This window comes from Kogia breviceps, chromosome 10 (assembly GCF_026419965.1).
Source record: "Kogia breviceps isolate mKogBre1 chromosome 10, mKogBre1 haplotype 1, whole genome shotgun sequence".
Taxonomy (NCBI): Eukaryota; Metazoa; Chordata; class Mammalia; order Artiodactyla; family Physeteridae; genus Kogia; species Kogia breviceps.
The window spans coordinates 69,634,639-69,650,009 of NC_081319.1; the positions used below are offsets into that span (position 1 = coordinate 69,634,639).

Consider the following 15,371-nt stretch of genomic DNA (forward strand, 5'->3'; position numbering starts at 1 on the left):
GGGGGGCGGGCACCGGCTTGGAGGGGCGGGGCCGCGCGGGGCCGCCCCCGACCGCGCTTGGGCTGCCCACCCTGACGCTTCGGGACACCAGGCGGACCGCGGCCTCTCCGCGCCCGGGCGCCCCGTTCCTCGCCCGCCGGAGCGGCGCTCTCAACCTTCCTTGCCCTACCCTACCTCCCCAGTCCCCTGCCGAAATTTGGGGCTCTGGCCTGGGAGGAGCCGAGGGCGGAGCTCCCACCTCGGGGGCAGGACTCCCGTCGGTGCAGGGGCCCGGGTGCCGCGTCACTAGGAGCCCGGCAGAGCGGGGCGCACGGTCTTCGGGTCTCCCTACCCCCTACCCGAGTCCCGAGCGGCCGAGGCGGAGCGCCCTCTCCCGACCGAGGGCCCGCCCCCTTACTCCTCGGGCCCCAGACCCGGCCCCGCCCTGGAGGCTGCGCCCGCCCTGCCCGAACCCGGTTTGTCTGGTTCTCCCCGAGAGGCTTGTTTCTCGAATTTCTCCCTTTCCCCCTCTTCCCGGACCTCCGGGGCCCTCCCTCTCGGCCCGGCTCCCCGGGGCCCCCGCGGGGGGCGTCTCGACATCGCGAGCCAGCCGAGTTTCGGTAGGACCCACGATGGGCGCGTGGGAGGGGACGCGGGAGCGCCCAGGGCCTGAGAGGGGTGGGGGGTGGGGAAGGGAGGCCTCCAGCCCGCCCTCCGGACCTCTCCCGCGCTCCGGACCCCTCCCGCCGCCTCTTTCTCCGCACGCGCTGAAGAACCACTGCTCCTCTTGGCCTAGTACGCAGCTTTATTGGGGATGTGGGTACCCGGTTTTCGTTCCCCATCACCTACCCCCTCCTCGGAGCCCGCCCCCCTCCTTGGAGCCCTAGTACGGTCCCAGAGGGGGTTAAAACAACACTGACTACTGCTCCTGGACAGGAAGTGACTGGGGCGCCGGGCGGGGGTGGTGTTGGTGAAGCGGCGCAGGCTAGCTCCGCGACCAGATGTGCAGCTCCAACTCCAGATGTTCTTCATCTCCGTCCGACCCGCCGTGTGAGCTCCTCCCCTGCCTCGGCCTGTGCCAGGCTGGGCAGTGGATGGAGGTCACTCGGAGACAGCGGGGTCAGCCCCCGACAAGGGAGGAGTCTTCATTGGGGACTCTGGTGAAGGGACCGTTCAAGCCTCCAAACTGAATCCTTTCCCCAACCCTGGCGGGCGCTGAGGACTACTATGGTCACTCGCAGGCCAGCTTCCCGTCGAAACTGGAGAGGGCAATGGCGAAGGCCTGCAGGGCGCACAGCGGGTACCGGTAGTCTAGGGTGAAGGCGTCCTCGGCCACGCGGCCAAACTGCAGCACGATGTAGTCGGCTATGGACATAGACGGGGTGGGGGTATGGGGGTCGGCCCGAGACCTCTTGGGTTCTCCCTCCTGGTAGACAATGCCCTCAACATTGAGGGAAGTCCCCCACTCTTGCATTGGGGCCCCAGTCCTTCACCCCACCGTCCATCCACCCTCTTATCTCGCCCAGCAAGCCCCACTTGCCTGCAGCTTTACCAGCCACTGTAAGCCCCTGAGGGCGGCGACCCTGCCTTACCTTCAGCTGCCCAGGGCTATGCATATGACCGCCCGCACTTAGAGAAACCGGTCAAACTTCCTTAAGCCTAGAATCCTTCCTTTCCAGCGCCTCTGTTGTCTTTGCCCCATTCCTTCTTCTTCCCACCCCCAGACCCCAAGTCCTATCTTAGACCACCAGCCTCATGGTTCCCTTCCTTATCCACTGGCCCCCTCAGCCCCCATCCCATATCTGGCCCAGGTTTCCAGCCTCAATCCCAACACCTCCCCCAGCATCCATAGGGACAGGATGTTGCTAAAAATACCCCCAACCTCGGCCGACCAGGCTCCACCAGAAATGTGATCTGGAGAGCGGTTTTTCAAGGCCTCAGGACAGGTGACAGGGGGCACGTCCCTAGGATGGAGTGGGGGTGGGGAACTCACTCAATGTTAACCAATCCTGGGGACCTGGAAAGTCCCTGGGAGATAACTTTCCATATCGAAACCCCTTCACCCTAGTGGGGACCTCTCCCCAAGTCTTGTAACAGGGGACATTTTTACTTAATTGTGTTCAAGGTACATTTTGTTTCCCTAACTCTTCGAGGGCAGGCCTTTGACCTCACTGGAGAGAGAACGATAGAAATGCTTGATTTATATTTCCTACTCCTAAAAGGCAACCATCCTCATGGGGTTGGGCACTGGAGCCAGACTACCTGGGTTCTAATCCCACCTCTGCCTCTCACAAGCTATATGTATAAGATACTTAACTTCTCTGTGCCTTGGTTTTCTCCTCTGCCAAATAGCGACAATAATAATACCTTCCTCACAGGGCTGTTGAAAAGATTTAATTTTTTTTTTTTCGGCGGCTCAGCTTGTGGAGATCTTAGTTCCCCGACCAGGGATTGAACCCGTGCCCTTGGCAGTGAAAGCACAATATCCTAACCACTGGACCGCCAGGGAATTCCTGAAAAGATTTAATGATTCAGTATCTGTGAAGTCCTGAGAACAGTGCCTGGTCCATTGAAAGCACTGTGTAAGTGTTTATGAAATAAATTTTGAGGTCCAGGGTAACTGCCTGGAGTTGCTGAGAGACTTTGGATAATGGGCTGCCCTCTCTGAGCCTCAGCATCCTTCTTGGCCACATGGGGGTTGGTCTATCAGTCTTTTTATTTTTAAATTTTTTTATTATTATTATTATTATTTGGACACGTCACGTGGCTTGCAGTATCAGCTTGCCGGCTCTTAATTCCCTGACCAGGGATTGAACCCAGGTCCACGGCAGTGAAAGTGCTGAGTCCCAACCACTGGACCGCCAGGGAACTCCCTGTCAGTGTTTTTTAAGCTCCAGCAGCGTAACTGTCCCTTCAACACAGTCTTACCCAGAATACCCCAAAATCTACCCCAGGCTCTAGCCCCAAGACACCTGCTTGGAATATATGAGGCTCCTGGGAGCACAGTGTCAATGCCCCCGCAGGAGAGAGTGACCTTCCTGAATGTTCTGGCTCCAGAGATAAAGGACAGCTCCACTCCAGTGTGTGTGTGTGTGTGTGTGTGTGTGTGTGTGTGTGTGTGTGTGTGTGTGTGTGTGTGTGTTATATAGAGAGGGAGAGAGAGAGATGGGGGTTAGGGGAAAGACTTGAGTAAGGGTTGAGGTCATGGAGGTGGTGGGGAACAGCCTGGCTTGAGTCCTCAGATACTCACGGTCATCGGCGTGGACAATCTGGAAGTTCTTGACCGAGGCCTGGGTGACTCGGCCTTGGAAGTTGAGGGTGTAGGAGCCACTGTCATCATTCCAGACGGGGGGCTTGTTGTGTAGCTCGATGAGGCTCTCCAGTGTCTTGTTCTGCCAGCGCACCAGCAGCCCATCGCTGGCCTGGGATGCCACAGGTGGGCAGTATTAGGGAGAGTACAGTTAGGGGTGGCTGAGATATCTCAGGACTGGTGGTGGAGGGGTGGCTGGGGACGTGTGCATGCCCTTGTGTGTGTGCAGCCTGGGTGTCAACGTCCATGCAGGGTATCCTTGAGTGCATGTGCGGTCTCTGTGGCGTCCTTACGGGCAGGGTGTGTATATGTGAGAATGGGCTTTGCTGTGGGATGCCAATGTGGAGGGTTGGAAAGTGGAAAGTAGCATCTGGCACACAGTAGGTGCTCGATGCCATTGGTGCCCAAGGGGGTCTTAGGAACGGCCATATATGCTAGCACCTATTACAAGGATGAACCAGCTATTCTAGGACTTAAAAGGAGCTCACAGTTGAGCTTGGAGAAATGTATAGGTAAAGAGTAGTTAAAATAAAATGTCCTGGAAGAGTTTCTGGAAGGAAGGAGCAGTGTCTGTATGATGGTGCTCTTGAGATATTTCTTTCCTTAGTTTCTTTGTCACCTGTTCATGTTCATGACTTAGAATGAGTCCACTCAAGATCGTGTCGTCCAAGAAGCCTTCCTGACCCCATGTCTGATTTAGATGTCAGCTCTGAGCTTCCATAACACCTTGCTCTTACCATTTCTCCCACTGCACTGTTATGGACAGAATTAGATACCCTAACAGCATGCACAGTATTTTACTAATGGCTCTGTGCCTCAGTTTCCCTCACAACAGGGTTTTGTGAAGATTAAATGATTAATAGTGCGTGAAGTGTCATTTAGATCAGTTCCTGGCACAGAGTAAATGCTCAATAAATATATCAGATATTGTTTTGATGGTAACTCTTGTGTTGATTTTGGATCTTCAGTGCCTGGCTTTAATAAATAGTTGTGGAATGAATGAACTGTAAGATGATGAAGAGATACCCAAAGCAGGACTGGGTAGTTCTTACCAAGCCCAAACACACGTGGGAGGCACTGCCTCTGGAGGATTTATGTGTTTATTCCAGGATGGAAGGAGCAACTGTGGAACCCACAGGCTCTTAAAGACCGGAGCCTCCCAGGGCTCATGCCCCATGGGTTGGCCAGGCCTCTGATTACAGTGTGACTTTCCAGCAGGGAGGGATGTGTGATCAGCTGATGGGAGTATTCTTTTTCATTGCAAATGAGTAAAGTGACATCACTGTGAGTGTCTACATGCCAGTCATTGGTCTCTGAAATCCTGGGCTCACCCAACTTGCAGTGCTAAGGAGCAGAGCGTGGGACTGACACACTGAAGGAGGCCACCTCTCTCAAGGCCATCTCTCCATCTTACCCTACCCCTCACCCCCCCCACACACACCAAACAACCTTTGCTTTTTAAATTATGTCAATCATATCACTCCTTTCCTCAAAACCCGGCTATAGCTTCCTGTTTCTCTGAGTAAAAACCAGTTACACAGACTCATCTGCCCCTCATTGTCACCTCTCTGACCTGCTCCTCCAACCCACCAGGCACTCCTGCCTCAGGGCCTTTGCACTGTCTCTTCCCCCTGCCTGAATGTTCTCTTCCCAGATATTTGCAGGCTTGCTCCTTAGCTCCTTCAAATTTCATCTTCCCGGTGAGGCTCACTCTGACCATTGTATTTAAATTGAAACCTACACACACACACACACACACACCCTCATCTCCTTTCCCTTGTTCGACTTTTTCTTTTTTCCCCACAGTACTTATCACCTTCTAACATACTACACAATTTACTTATTTATCACAATTATTGTCTACTGTCTACCTCCCTCCACTAGAATGCCAGCTTCATGAGTGCAGATCTTTGTTTTGTCCACTGATGTCTCCAGTCGCCTAGACTAATACTTGGCACTCAATGTATGTGTGTTGAATGAATATATGAATGAGTGATTTGACGTAAACTGAAGAAAACAAAGCAAAACAAAACAATCCCTATTGTGCTTGTTTCGGTGAATTCAGTGAAAAACCCCTGAATTGAATTCATTCCACAAGTTGCCAGAATGAATTTGTGACAGGGTGATGGGGTGACAGGGTGATTTGTGACAGGGTGATGGGTGTGCTCAGGGGTTTGGGTACTGGGCAGGCCGAGCATCTCCCTCCCACCCCCTGCCCCCCAGCTTCCTAGGAGTGGGTTACAAGCAGGTCAGTAAGGAGCAGGGCGCTCTGGGAAGGGCTTCAGGGAGGTGCGGGGCTCACATTGCGGGGCCGAATGGGGACCCTCTCCTTGTCCGAATTCATGCCGGGAATGATGACCGTCATGCGCCGGGGACCTCGGAAGCCCAGCACGTTGGTTTCCTGGGAGGGAGATGCGCGTTAGCCAGGCCCCGGCGAGAGGAGGGGCCTGCCTGCCGCGGGGGACAGGTGGAACTCACGTAGATCACAGCCGCCAGCTCCTGCCGAAGGCTCCCCACATCCGTGCTGCCTCCGCGGTGCGGGTTCTGCCCATTGTCAAAGACGGTAAAGCGGTTCCCCAAGAGGTTGGACCTGCAAGCAGGGTGGAGCTGGGGGCGGGGCTGAGGAAGGTCCACACCCCTCCTCCCAGACCCTTCCTCACAGCCAAGCTTTGAGAGCTTCCTACCTCAAGCATGGGTGTGTATTAGGACCGGAGCAATTCAGGTCCCCTGCCCCTGGCTTCCCCCATGAAGTCTTTTTAAAAGCTGGATCTAGAAGGAGACTGGGCAGCTTTCAAATCTCAGCTCCATCTCTTAGTAGGTGTATGACCCCAGGCAAGTTACTTAAACTCTTAGTCTCAACTTCCCTATCTGTAAAATGGGCATGATAACAGTATTTACCCCATTTGGTTGATAAGAGGATTGAATGGATTAATATTTGGAAGTTACTTAGAAATACACCTAACACATAGGTAGGCCTTACATAAGTGTTTGTTAAATAAATAAATTAAAGAAATAAGGCCTGACTCAGGGGTTCACTTTCCCTTCACCTCTCATATTTATGGTGAGGATTGAATGAGCTATATGGAGAGACATAGCACAGCATACGTGCTGAATATTTATTCGTTCGTTCAGTTGGTAAATATTTATTGAATAGCTACTATGTGCCATGTGCTAGGAATTCAACCATGAACAAGACAGGCATAATCCCTGTCCCATGGACCTTATGTCCCACTCCAAGTGAGGTCTCTGGACCAGCAGTGTGGGCATCACCTGGGTGCTTCTTAAAAATACAGAACCTCACTCCTTTCCCAGACCCACTGAACCTTTTTTGGGAGGCCGGGGGGGCAGCGGGCTCACCCTGCAGCTTGCGGGATCTCAGTTCCACAGACCAGGGATTAAACCTGGGCCACGGCAGTGAAAGCCCAGAATCCTAACTACTAAGCCACCAGGGAACTCTCCCCACTGAACCATTTTAACAAGACCCCCAAGTGATCTATGCCTGTCAAAGTGTGAGAAGCCCCGGGCCGGGGGACAATTCCAGAGTGTCTGATGTGGTGGGCACTCTGCCAGGCACAAGGGGACAGAGGTGACTGGCCACTGAGCTTCCCAGCCCCACCTCAGCTTCCCGATGAAATTCTCCCCTCCTCGGGACAGATTGGTGGGGTCGCTGGAAATGAGGTAATTGGCTGTCTTGCTCCGTTTCCGTTTCCTGCCAGCCAGGAGGAACACCTGGGGAGAGGGGTCACAGAGACGTGCTGGAGGAAGGAGGTGAGCTGGAGGAAGGAGGTGCACCCGGGGAAGGAGAAGGCCCATTTGCCCCTCAGCCCTCCCCCCACCCCACTTTGGCTCTAGACTTTCCCTCAGGCTGGGTCCTGGCCCCTCCACTCTCTGTCTCACTGGCTGCCACCTCTCTCCGACCCACCTTCTTCTCTGTGTCCAGGTGCAGGAAGTAGGAGGGATACAGGCCCCGGTCCATGCCCTTCTTGTCCCGGGTCAGCCGGCAGCGCACCGTCTGGCCCTGGGGGGCAGGCTGAAGCACGAACTCCTGGGGTTCGTCCACTTCCACGGGTGGCGATGGGGCCCTGTCCTCCTTCTGGGTGGGGGCAGAGGGTGCATCAGCCCTAGAGCACTAGCTCCCCAGCCCTCAGCAGGTCCTCAGTGCCGGGATGCAGGCAGGGCAGGCAGGACAACTCACCGTTTTCTGTTTGGGGAGAGAACAGAGGCTGTTAGAGTGCAGCCGGCCACTCCCCCTCCCCCAGCAGCTCACCAGGCCATGTTAGGAGGCTCTGGGGAGCTTTGTGCTTTATTACTATTTTGTTTAGCTTGTGGTTAAGAGCCCAGGCTCTGGAGCCACACAGCCTGGGTTCAAATCCTGGTTCCACCACTAACTGTCTGTCATGGTTGTTAAGTTTTAACCACACCGTGACTCAGTTTTTTCATCTGAGAAGTATGTAGGGTTGGGGTGGATACCTGGGACAGACCTTAGTTTATATATTTAACAGACACTCATAGAAAGTCTACCAATGTGCCAGGAATTATTCTAAGCACTTTCCAAATATTAACTCATTCCTCTTATCAGTAGCTACTGAGGTAGTTGTTCCATTATACAGGTGAAGAAGCTGAGGCTCAGAGAGCTTAAATAACTTGTCCAAGTTCACATAGTAAGAGGTGAAGCTGGGCTTTGAATGCTGTTAAACCCAGAGCCTTTAGAAAGACCTTCCATCATATGGATGCTCTCGGGGTGAACTGAGGTGAGGGTGAAGGTGCGGATTGCTGTGTTCTAAGCACATGGTGTTATAGAAGTGTCAGCTACCACTATAATTATAGCAGACAGTAAATACTCAATGAATGTAGCAGCCAACCTCCAACATGGCCCCCGATGCTCCCTGCCTCCTGGTATTTACACCTGTGTGTAGACCCTTCCCACACTATCAGGGTTGGCCTTTGTGACCAATAGGGTATGGCAGAAGTGATGGGTGGTCACTTCTAAGGCTAGGTCATAAAAGATATTACAGCTTCTGCCTTGCTGTATCTCTTGGGCCACTCTTGGGCTCTGGGGCAAGTTGGCTGCCATGTCTTAAGGACACTGAAGCAGCCTCTGGAGAGACCTCCAGCCAACAGTCATGACAGTGAACCATTTTAGAAGTGGATCCTCCATTTCCAGTCAAGCTTTCAGAATGACCACAGTCCCAGTTGACATCTAGACTGCAACCTCACAGGAGACCCTGAGTCAAAACTACCCCTGCTAAGCCACTCCTAGATTTCTGACTCACAGAAATTAAGAAAATAAATTTTCGTTTTAAGTTTTGGGGTGGTTGTTATATAGCAATACATAGTCAATACAATGAATGAATAAATAAGCTCATTTTGCTTTTTGAAAAACTTTCAATAACTTTGTGGTTGCATTAGGCCCTAGGGTGGCCTAGTGACCACCCTACCATTGCCCCTTCTGTTCTTACAAACCTAGTGCCCTTTGCTGTCATGTTCTGTCCCTCACAAGAGAGGGAACCAAGACTCTAACCCCAAGTTTCCCAGCTGGGGAGACAAGGGACTGCCACTGGGTGTGTGCATTTCAGGTATAAATGCTCTTTGGGAGTCACTAAGAAGCCCTGATGTACTGAGGTTGCCCATTTTTGCTGAGGGCAGGTTTGCACTGTGTGTGAAGTGAGGCTGGTGTTAGGGAGTGGGCCCTTAGCCTCCAGGTAAGTGGCATCTCTTCTCTGCTCTAGGCTGCTCTAGAAGAAACTTGGGAAATCCAAGACTATGTTTGGAACGTGGTGTGGGGAAAGCCAGACTCATTCAAACATTTTTACAGAGGTGAATTTCAAGGGCCTACTATATTAAAGGCTATACTGCAGTTATATTCTTTCTGGAAGACAATAAACTGGCCTTTCAGTTATATATCAGTTTCTGGTGATCTTGGCTAATGTGAATCAGTCCCCCAAGACCCGACCACTCCTGTACAAAGGAATAAACCCACAAACTAAGATACCCCCAGGCCCTGCCCTCAGGATGATCTCTCCACTCATGGAAACCTATTTCTTGAAGACTTTCATCACTTTCTCTTTCCAGTTCGACCTCTCTCTCCCGCTGTGCATGTTGGTACCTGAGTCATGTTTGTGAGTGGGGGCTGTATTGGAAATATTTAACAATGTGTTCTGCCCATGGAGACTGCACCGTCAGAGTGGACACTGGTAGGACTGGAAGAGGTCCTGGAGGCCTCTGATGGCCAGTGTTAACCCTTTGGTTGCTGGATAGTTTGGATGCTGGAAGGTTGGGAGGGCCTGGGTGGGAGAGCAGAAAGCACTCTGAACAGTATCTCAGAGCAGCAGAGTGGAACTATTTTAATAACTCAAGTACGGGGTGGATGGGTGGGGAGGTGGGAAGAATTGGGAGATGGGGATTGACATATATACACTAATAGGTATAAAATAGATAACTAATGAAAACCTGCTGTATAGCACAGGGAACTCTACATAATGCTCTGTGGTGACCTGAATGGGAAGGAAATCCAAAAAAGAAGGGATATGTTATGCACATAGCTGATTCACTTTGCTTTATAAAAGAAACTAATATGACATTGTAAAGCAACTATACCTCAATTAAAAAATTAATAATAGCTCAACTACAGCTGGCTGTCAGTCAGTCAGTGTACCCAGGGATGTGCATGCATGTGTCTGTCTGCCTGTGCTCTACCTCCCTGGTACAGAAAATGTGTGGCTCTCATGTGGGGGCCACATCTCCAGCTGTGTCTGATAGTTAGGCTGCAGGGGAGGAGGGCTCAGAGTGGGTGACATAAAGCCCCCGGGTGGCCAGTCCCAGCCTGGTGACCCCACAACTGCCTCTTCTGTTCTCACAAACCTGGTTCCCTTTGTCCTCATATCCTGTCACCAGAGAGGCAGCTAAGATTCGAACCCCAAGTGACTCCATGGTCCCAGCCCACGAGGTCCCACACTCAGGTCCCCCAAGCCCAGGCCCCTGCCACTGCTCCCTGGAGGGACCTCACCCTCTCCCATCTGGGCTCCAACCTTTTTGCCTTTTCCTTTTGCTTTGCCTTTCTGATTGCTGTTCTTTGTCACCACAGCTGCCACCTCTTCCTCCTCCTCCTCCGTCTCCTCTTCTGAGCCTTTGGGAGTGCCTGAGCATTGTAGGGGAGCAAGTCTGTTAACCGCTTACCCTGGCAGAACCCATCATATTTTGCAAGGTACGTCCAACACCCACGCCTCACTTGGACCCCTCCCACAACCACAAGAGAGCAACCCCCTTTCACTATTATCAGAAAGTAACAGGGCTTCCCTGGTGGCGCAGTGGTTAAGAATCCGCCTGCCAATGCAGGGGACACGGGTTTGAGCCCTGGTCCGGGAAGATCCCACATGCCACAGAGCAGCTAAGCCCGTGCACTACAACTACTGAAGCCCGCACGCCTAGAGCCCGTGCTCCGCAACAAGAGAAGCCACAGCAATGAGAAGCCCGCGCACCGCAACGAAGAACAGCCCCCGCTCGCCGCAACAAGAGAAAGCCTGAGCGCAGCAAAGAAGACCCAATGCAGCCAAAAACAATAAATAAATAAGATAACTAAATTTAAAAAAGAAGAGAAAAGAAAGTAATAGCCTCAGAGAAGCTAAGACACTGCCTGAGGCCACACAGCTATTAAAGTGGGGGTCAAGACGCCCCCAGTCTTCTGACTTTATTATTTTTTTAAATTGGAGTACAGTTGCTTTACACTGCTGTGTCAGTTTCTGCTATACAGCAAAGCGAATAATCCATACATATACCAAGTCTTTGACTTTAGAACCCCTACTCCTCACCCTATGCTGCATCCCTCCTTCCACACCCACGACTGCCTCTGGATGTCCTGACACCAGAGGCCTCTGCCACCCACCTTTCTTCTTCAGAGCTTTTTCCCCAGGGTCATCTCCCCCAACCAGAAACATGGCTGCCGGTGTCTTCTTTCTCACTCTAGTCGGGCTCACTGAGCTGTCCTTGTCAGCCTCCCCGGACCCTGTGTGTTTGGATGTGAAGAGGTCACCCCCCCTGCCTCACCCAGAGTCCCTTGTTCCTCCGCAGACCAGGCTCACCTTTCTTCTTCATCTTCCTCATCTTGGTCCCTTCCCCTGCTGATGCCGCCTTCTTCTTAATCCGCAGAGATTTTAGTGGGGGGACAGGGCTTCCCAGGTCCTCTGGAAATGGAGGGTGGAGTTAGACAAAGAAGAGCCACCTTCCAATCCCCTCATTGTTCCTCCAGTCCCCAGGGAGGCCCAGAGCATCTTCTGCTTGTCTTGTTTTTAACCCTGAGTCCAGAAAGGACTGAATGAACACCAGGAGTTTAATAAGTAGTTAATGAATGAATGAATGGATGAATGCCAGGCCTCCTAACTGAGCCTCTGAATTCCAGCTCCCACCCCATCTCCTCCAGAAAACCTCCTGTGGCCAGTGCTACAGACAGTCCTCCCCGCCCCTCCGAGAGGCCCAAGGTCCTAGCTACATGTCCACATGTAGACCATACCCCAGTACCCATGGGGCAAGGTGCCCCAGCCAGGGAACTATCACAGCATTTATTCACGGATTGATTTTTTACTATAATCACTCTGAAACTTTTGTAAAAAATCATACAAATAATTCATCTAGAGTTAAAAAGAAATCACAAAGAAAACGAAAATCCTCTGCCCTCCCTGGTTCACAGAGCACCCTGGGAGGGGGCTGGGGGGATGGTGGGGGGAGCACATACTGGTTTAAGGACCATCAGAGGGAAGAAACCACCAAAGGGAAAAACTCTTGGGTCCAGGCACCGGGGAACTTTTTGATGTCTCAACTCCTGCGTATCCATGAGACACCAGGCCCCTCAGGGGTAGGGCTAGTTTTGTGTGTCTTTGCCCCCTCTGGACCCTCAACACCCACCCTTCGGACCCTGGGCCTTGTCCTTCCTCTCCTTGATGTCTGCAGAAGCCTTCTCTTTGGGGGGCTTCTTGGGAGGCAGACGGATTTTCTCTTTCTTTTCCTTCTCCTCCTTGTCCTCTTCCTCCTCCTCATCCCCTGCAGGTAAAAACTGCTCATAACGGGGGCTGGGGTGGGCCCCATTATCTGGGGACCCCAGTCCTTCCAGATTGCTGGGAGATGGTGAAGGAGCGGAGGGTAGGAGGCTCCCCTTCTGGAACAGAAACAGGAGGAAGAAAGGAGTTTCAGCACCTTCCTCAAAGAAGGGGGTGACCCCAGAGTCTTCCAAGGTCTACAGGTCAGGAGCTGGATTTGGGGGGATGCTGGGGGCTTGGCAATCCTGTTCTGGGAAAATGCCCTCCTCTGTAGGTCCTTCCTCTCTCTCTGGGACCCTCAGCTCCTCACACACTCTCCTGGAGTCTTTCACTTTCCCCTTCTCTGCCCCTTCTAAAAGACACCTGCACTGCTTCTCCCACTCTGCTTCTCCCTGTCCTGGTCTGTTGCTGTTTCTAACTTCTAGCCAGACCCGTCTGAACTACCTCCGGCCCCTAGCTGCAGGGGGTTTTTGTTTTTTAATTTTAAAAAATATTTATTTATTAAAAAAAATTTTTTTTTGGCTGTGCCGGGACTTAGCTGCAGCACGCAGGATCTTTCTTGTGGCATGCGGGGGTCTTTAGTTGCGGCATGCATGTGGGATCTATTTCCCCGACCAGGGATGGAACCTGGGCCCCCTGCATTGGGAGGGTGGAGTCTTACCCACCGGACCACCAGGGAAGCTGCAGTTTAAGGCAAAACTCTTAACCTCAATGTGCCTCGGTTTCCGCCTGCCGACGATGGGACAAGAACACGGGAACAAAGGTTTTCCTAGCTCAAAGACGAAGCCAGGGACGTGAACGCGGTTTTTCCGAGTTGTCCGCCCCTCTCCATTTGCTGTTCCTGTCCAGCCCCTTCCCTCCTCCTCTCCCGACGCCCCCTTCCTCCTGGCGCTCTCTCACCGTCTTCCGCGTCTGGGGCGCGGGCTACCAGGAAGGTCTCCCGGGGGTCGCGCTTCTTGGCTTCGGGGTCCCTGAGGAACTTGGCATAGACAGTCTGCAGCTCCCGGGCCTCGGCGGGCTCCCGGGAGGGCTCCTCCCGCGGGCTCCTCCTCCGTCCCGCTGAGCCGAGATGCGCGGGTCAGGCGGGACCTCCAACGGCGCCCAATCCCCCTTCAGGCTCCTCACCCTGGGGTCTCCCTTGGGCTCTGTTTCCGCCTCGGACGACCCTCTCCCTGCTTTCATCATCCATACACTCCTCCTACCCACCAGCTTAACCCCAAGCCCGCTCCGCCGCTACCCCCTCCAGTTACCCCCCCTCCCACGCCCCTGCTCCCAGGGAGGGTTCCCAGACTCAAGGACACCCTCGCCTGCGGTCCTTCCCTCCCGTGACCCTCACCCTGGGGGGCACCCAGGGGCTCAGCCTTCCGCACGCCTCCAGGTCTCCGGGGCTTGGATCCCGTGGGGCAGGGAGTCTCTGGGGCTTCTGTCTTCTTCTTCCTCAACTTCTGTCGCTGCAGAGTGGGGGTCAAGAGAAGGGAGGGGAAGGAAAGGGGGGCTCTGAGGGCTGCCTATCACTCTCTAATCCCTTGAGCCGCCAGAAATAACCGCAGATTATCGCGAGGGGAAATGCGCCCCTTCCTGGGGTGAGGAAGGATGACCCCCTCCCGTGTACCGCGGCCACCTCCAGTGCCCCAAGGCCCAAGTTCCTCCCCTGGACACCCCATACCCCCAAACACCCCCTTCGTGCAAAAACAAAACAAAACAAAAACCTCCAGGGAAGCAACAAGCCCCAGAGGCTGCTGAGGGGGACCCTCCCCACTCTCAGACCCCCTACGCTGTGTGGGGGGGGTGCACTTTCTGTCTCTTCTCCAATCAGGGGTGACATACCTGCTTGGTGCGCTGCTGGACCTCCGGGCTCTGGCCTTCCTCCTCATGCTCGCTGAGGGTAGCAAAGGAATCAGTCTGTCTCCCTCCCCTTTTCCTGCCCCTCCCCAAACCCTCCACTGCCCCCCCACCAGGGTTCAGGTAGGATGAGGTGAGGGCTTTCCAGACCTGTCTGAGGCCCACACCTCTCGGAGGGTGTCGTCCTGCAGCGGCATGGTGCCTGCGCCTATCCACAGCCCCTGCTCTGGCCACCCTGCAGCCCTAGATGCTTCCCCGCGGGCCCCCGCTAATCCGGGCTCAGCTTCACCCCCACCTCCTGCTGGCTCAAGAGGGTGGCAGCACTGTGGGAGGTGCTCCTGCCCCGAACCCATCCCCCTGCCTGGCCCACTGAGGGAAGAGGCTGAAAACTCAGATCCTCAGCGGCCTGAAAGATGGCATCACTGTACCAGGTCCTCCCGCACCCTGAGCTTTGGCTTAGAGATGATGATTTGTATTGATACTTTGTTGGTGGTAAATGGGGCATGGGAAGAAAATATGACATCAGATCCTGTATTTATCTTTCTTTTTCATTAAAAAAATAAAAACTAGGATTTACTAATATTTAATGTATATGGATTGATAGATGCATGTGTATATACTTTATAAAGAAACATGCCTATATTCTGGGTGTCCACCTAAATATCTTTTTACTGCTAAGGAACTTTTTTTTTTTGGCTCACCTTGCAGCTTGTGGGATCTCAGTTCCTCAACCAGGGATCAAGCCCGGGCCCTCAGCAGTGAGAGCATGGAGGCTTAACCACTGGACCACCAGGGAATTCCCAGCAAGGAGACAAGGGATGTAGTGTTGATGTGATTAATATCATGGGAGAGGTTTGGCTAAGTGCAGAGGAAGCCCAGAAGAGGGGCCCTATTGGGGGTCCTAGAGGCTTCCTGAAACCTGATCTAAAACCTGAAACTCAAAAAGGTGAGGGGAGTTCTGCAGCCAAAAAAAGAAAAAAGAAAGAAAGGAAGAAAAAAAAAAGTGGGATGGGCTATACCTGGAAAGGGAACAGCAATATAGAGACCTAGAGGTTGGAAACAGGCAGATGTATTCAAAGGTCTAGAGCTAAGAGGGAGGCAGCTGTGTCAGGCATGGGTCAGTCCTGAGCTCAAGCTCTAAGCTCTGCTGCTTAAGAGGTGAATGTCCTTGGGTGACAGATTTAACCTCTCTGGGCCTCCATTTCCTCATT

The 15,371-nt window shown here is 53.2% G+C and overlaps 1 protein-coding gene and 1 long non-coding RNA gene across 6 annotated transcripts in view; one reads left to right on the forward strand and one right to left on the reverse strand.

The window, feature by feature from the left end:
- Positions 1–45: 45 nt before the first annotated feature.
- Positions 46–15,371, forward strand: part of LOC136792007 (uncharacterized) — a 125,922-nt gene continuing 110,596 nt past the window's right edge. For 3 of the 4 annotated variants that reach the window (XR_010835066.1, XR_010835065.1, XR_010835064.1), the window contains exons 1-2: positions 46–599; positions 10,374–10,493. This is a non-coding gene — a long non-coding RNA (uncharacterized lncRNA). Of the gene's footprint in view, positions 600–10,373; positions 10,494–14,868; positions 15,107–15,371 lie in introns of all 4 variants that reach the window. The other variant, XR_010835067.1, reaches the window with a different exon arrangement.
- On the reverse strand, positions 775–14,357 carry TULP1 (TUB like protein 1). 2 transcript variants are annotated; one of them, XM_067006085.1, is made up of 14 exons: positions 14,311–14,357; positions 14,146–14,197; positions 13,691–13,769; positions 13,219–13,377; positions 12,188–12,322; positions 11,368–11,469; positions 11,172–11,291; positions 10,312–10,427; positions 7,212–7,382; positions 6,906–7,018; positions 5,768–5,879; positions 5,592–5,690; positions 3,230–3,401; positions 775–1,344 (listed from the first exon to the last, which is right to left on the reverse strand). In XM_067006085.1, the coding sequence occupies exons 1-14, from the start codon at positions 14,355–14,357 to the stop codon at positions 1,211–1,213; spliced, it is 1,611 nt and encodes a 536-aa protein (XP_066862186.1). In that variant the 3' UTR covers positions 775–1,210. The 2 variants fall into 2 exon arrangements, with proteins under 2 accessions (XP_066862186.1, XP_066862187.1); XM_067006086.1 differs by lacking the exon at positions 13,219–13,377 and adding an exon at positions 13,510–13,516 and having other exon boundaries at positions 13,689–13,769.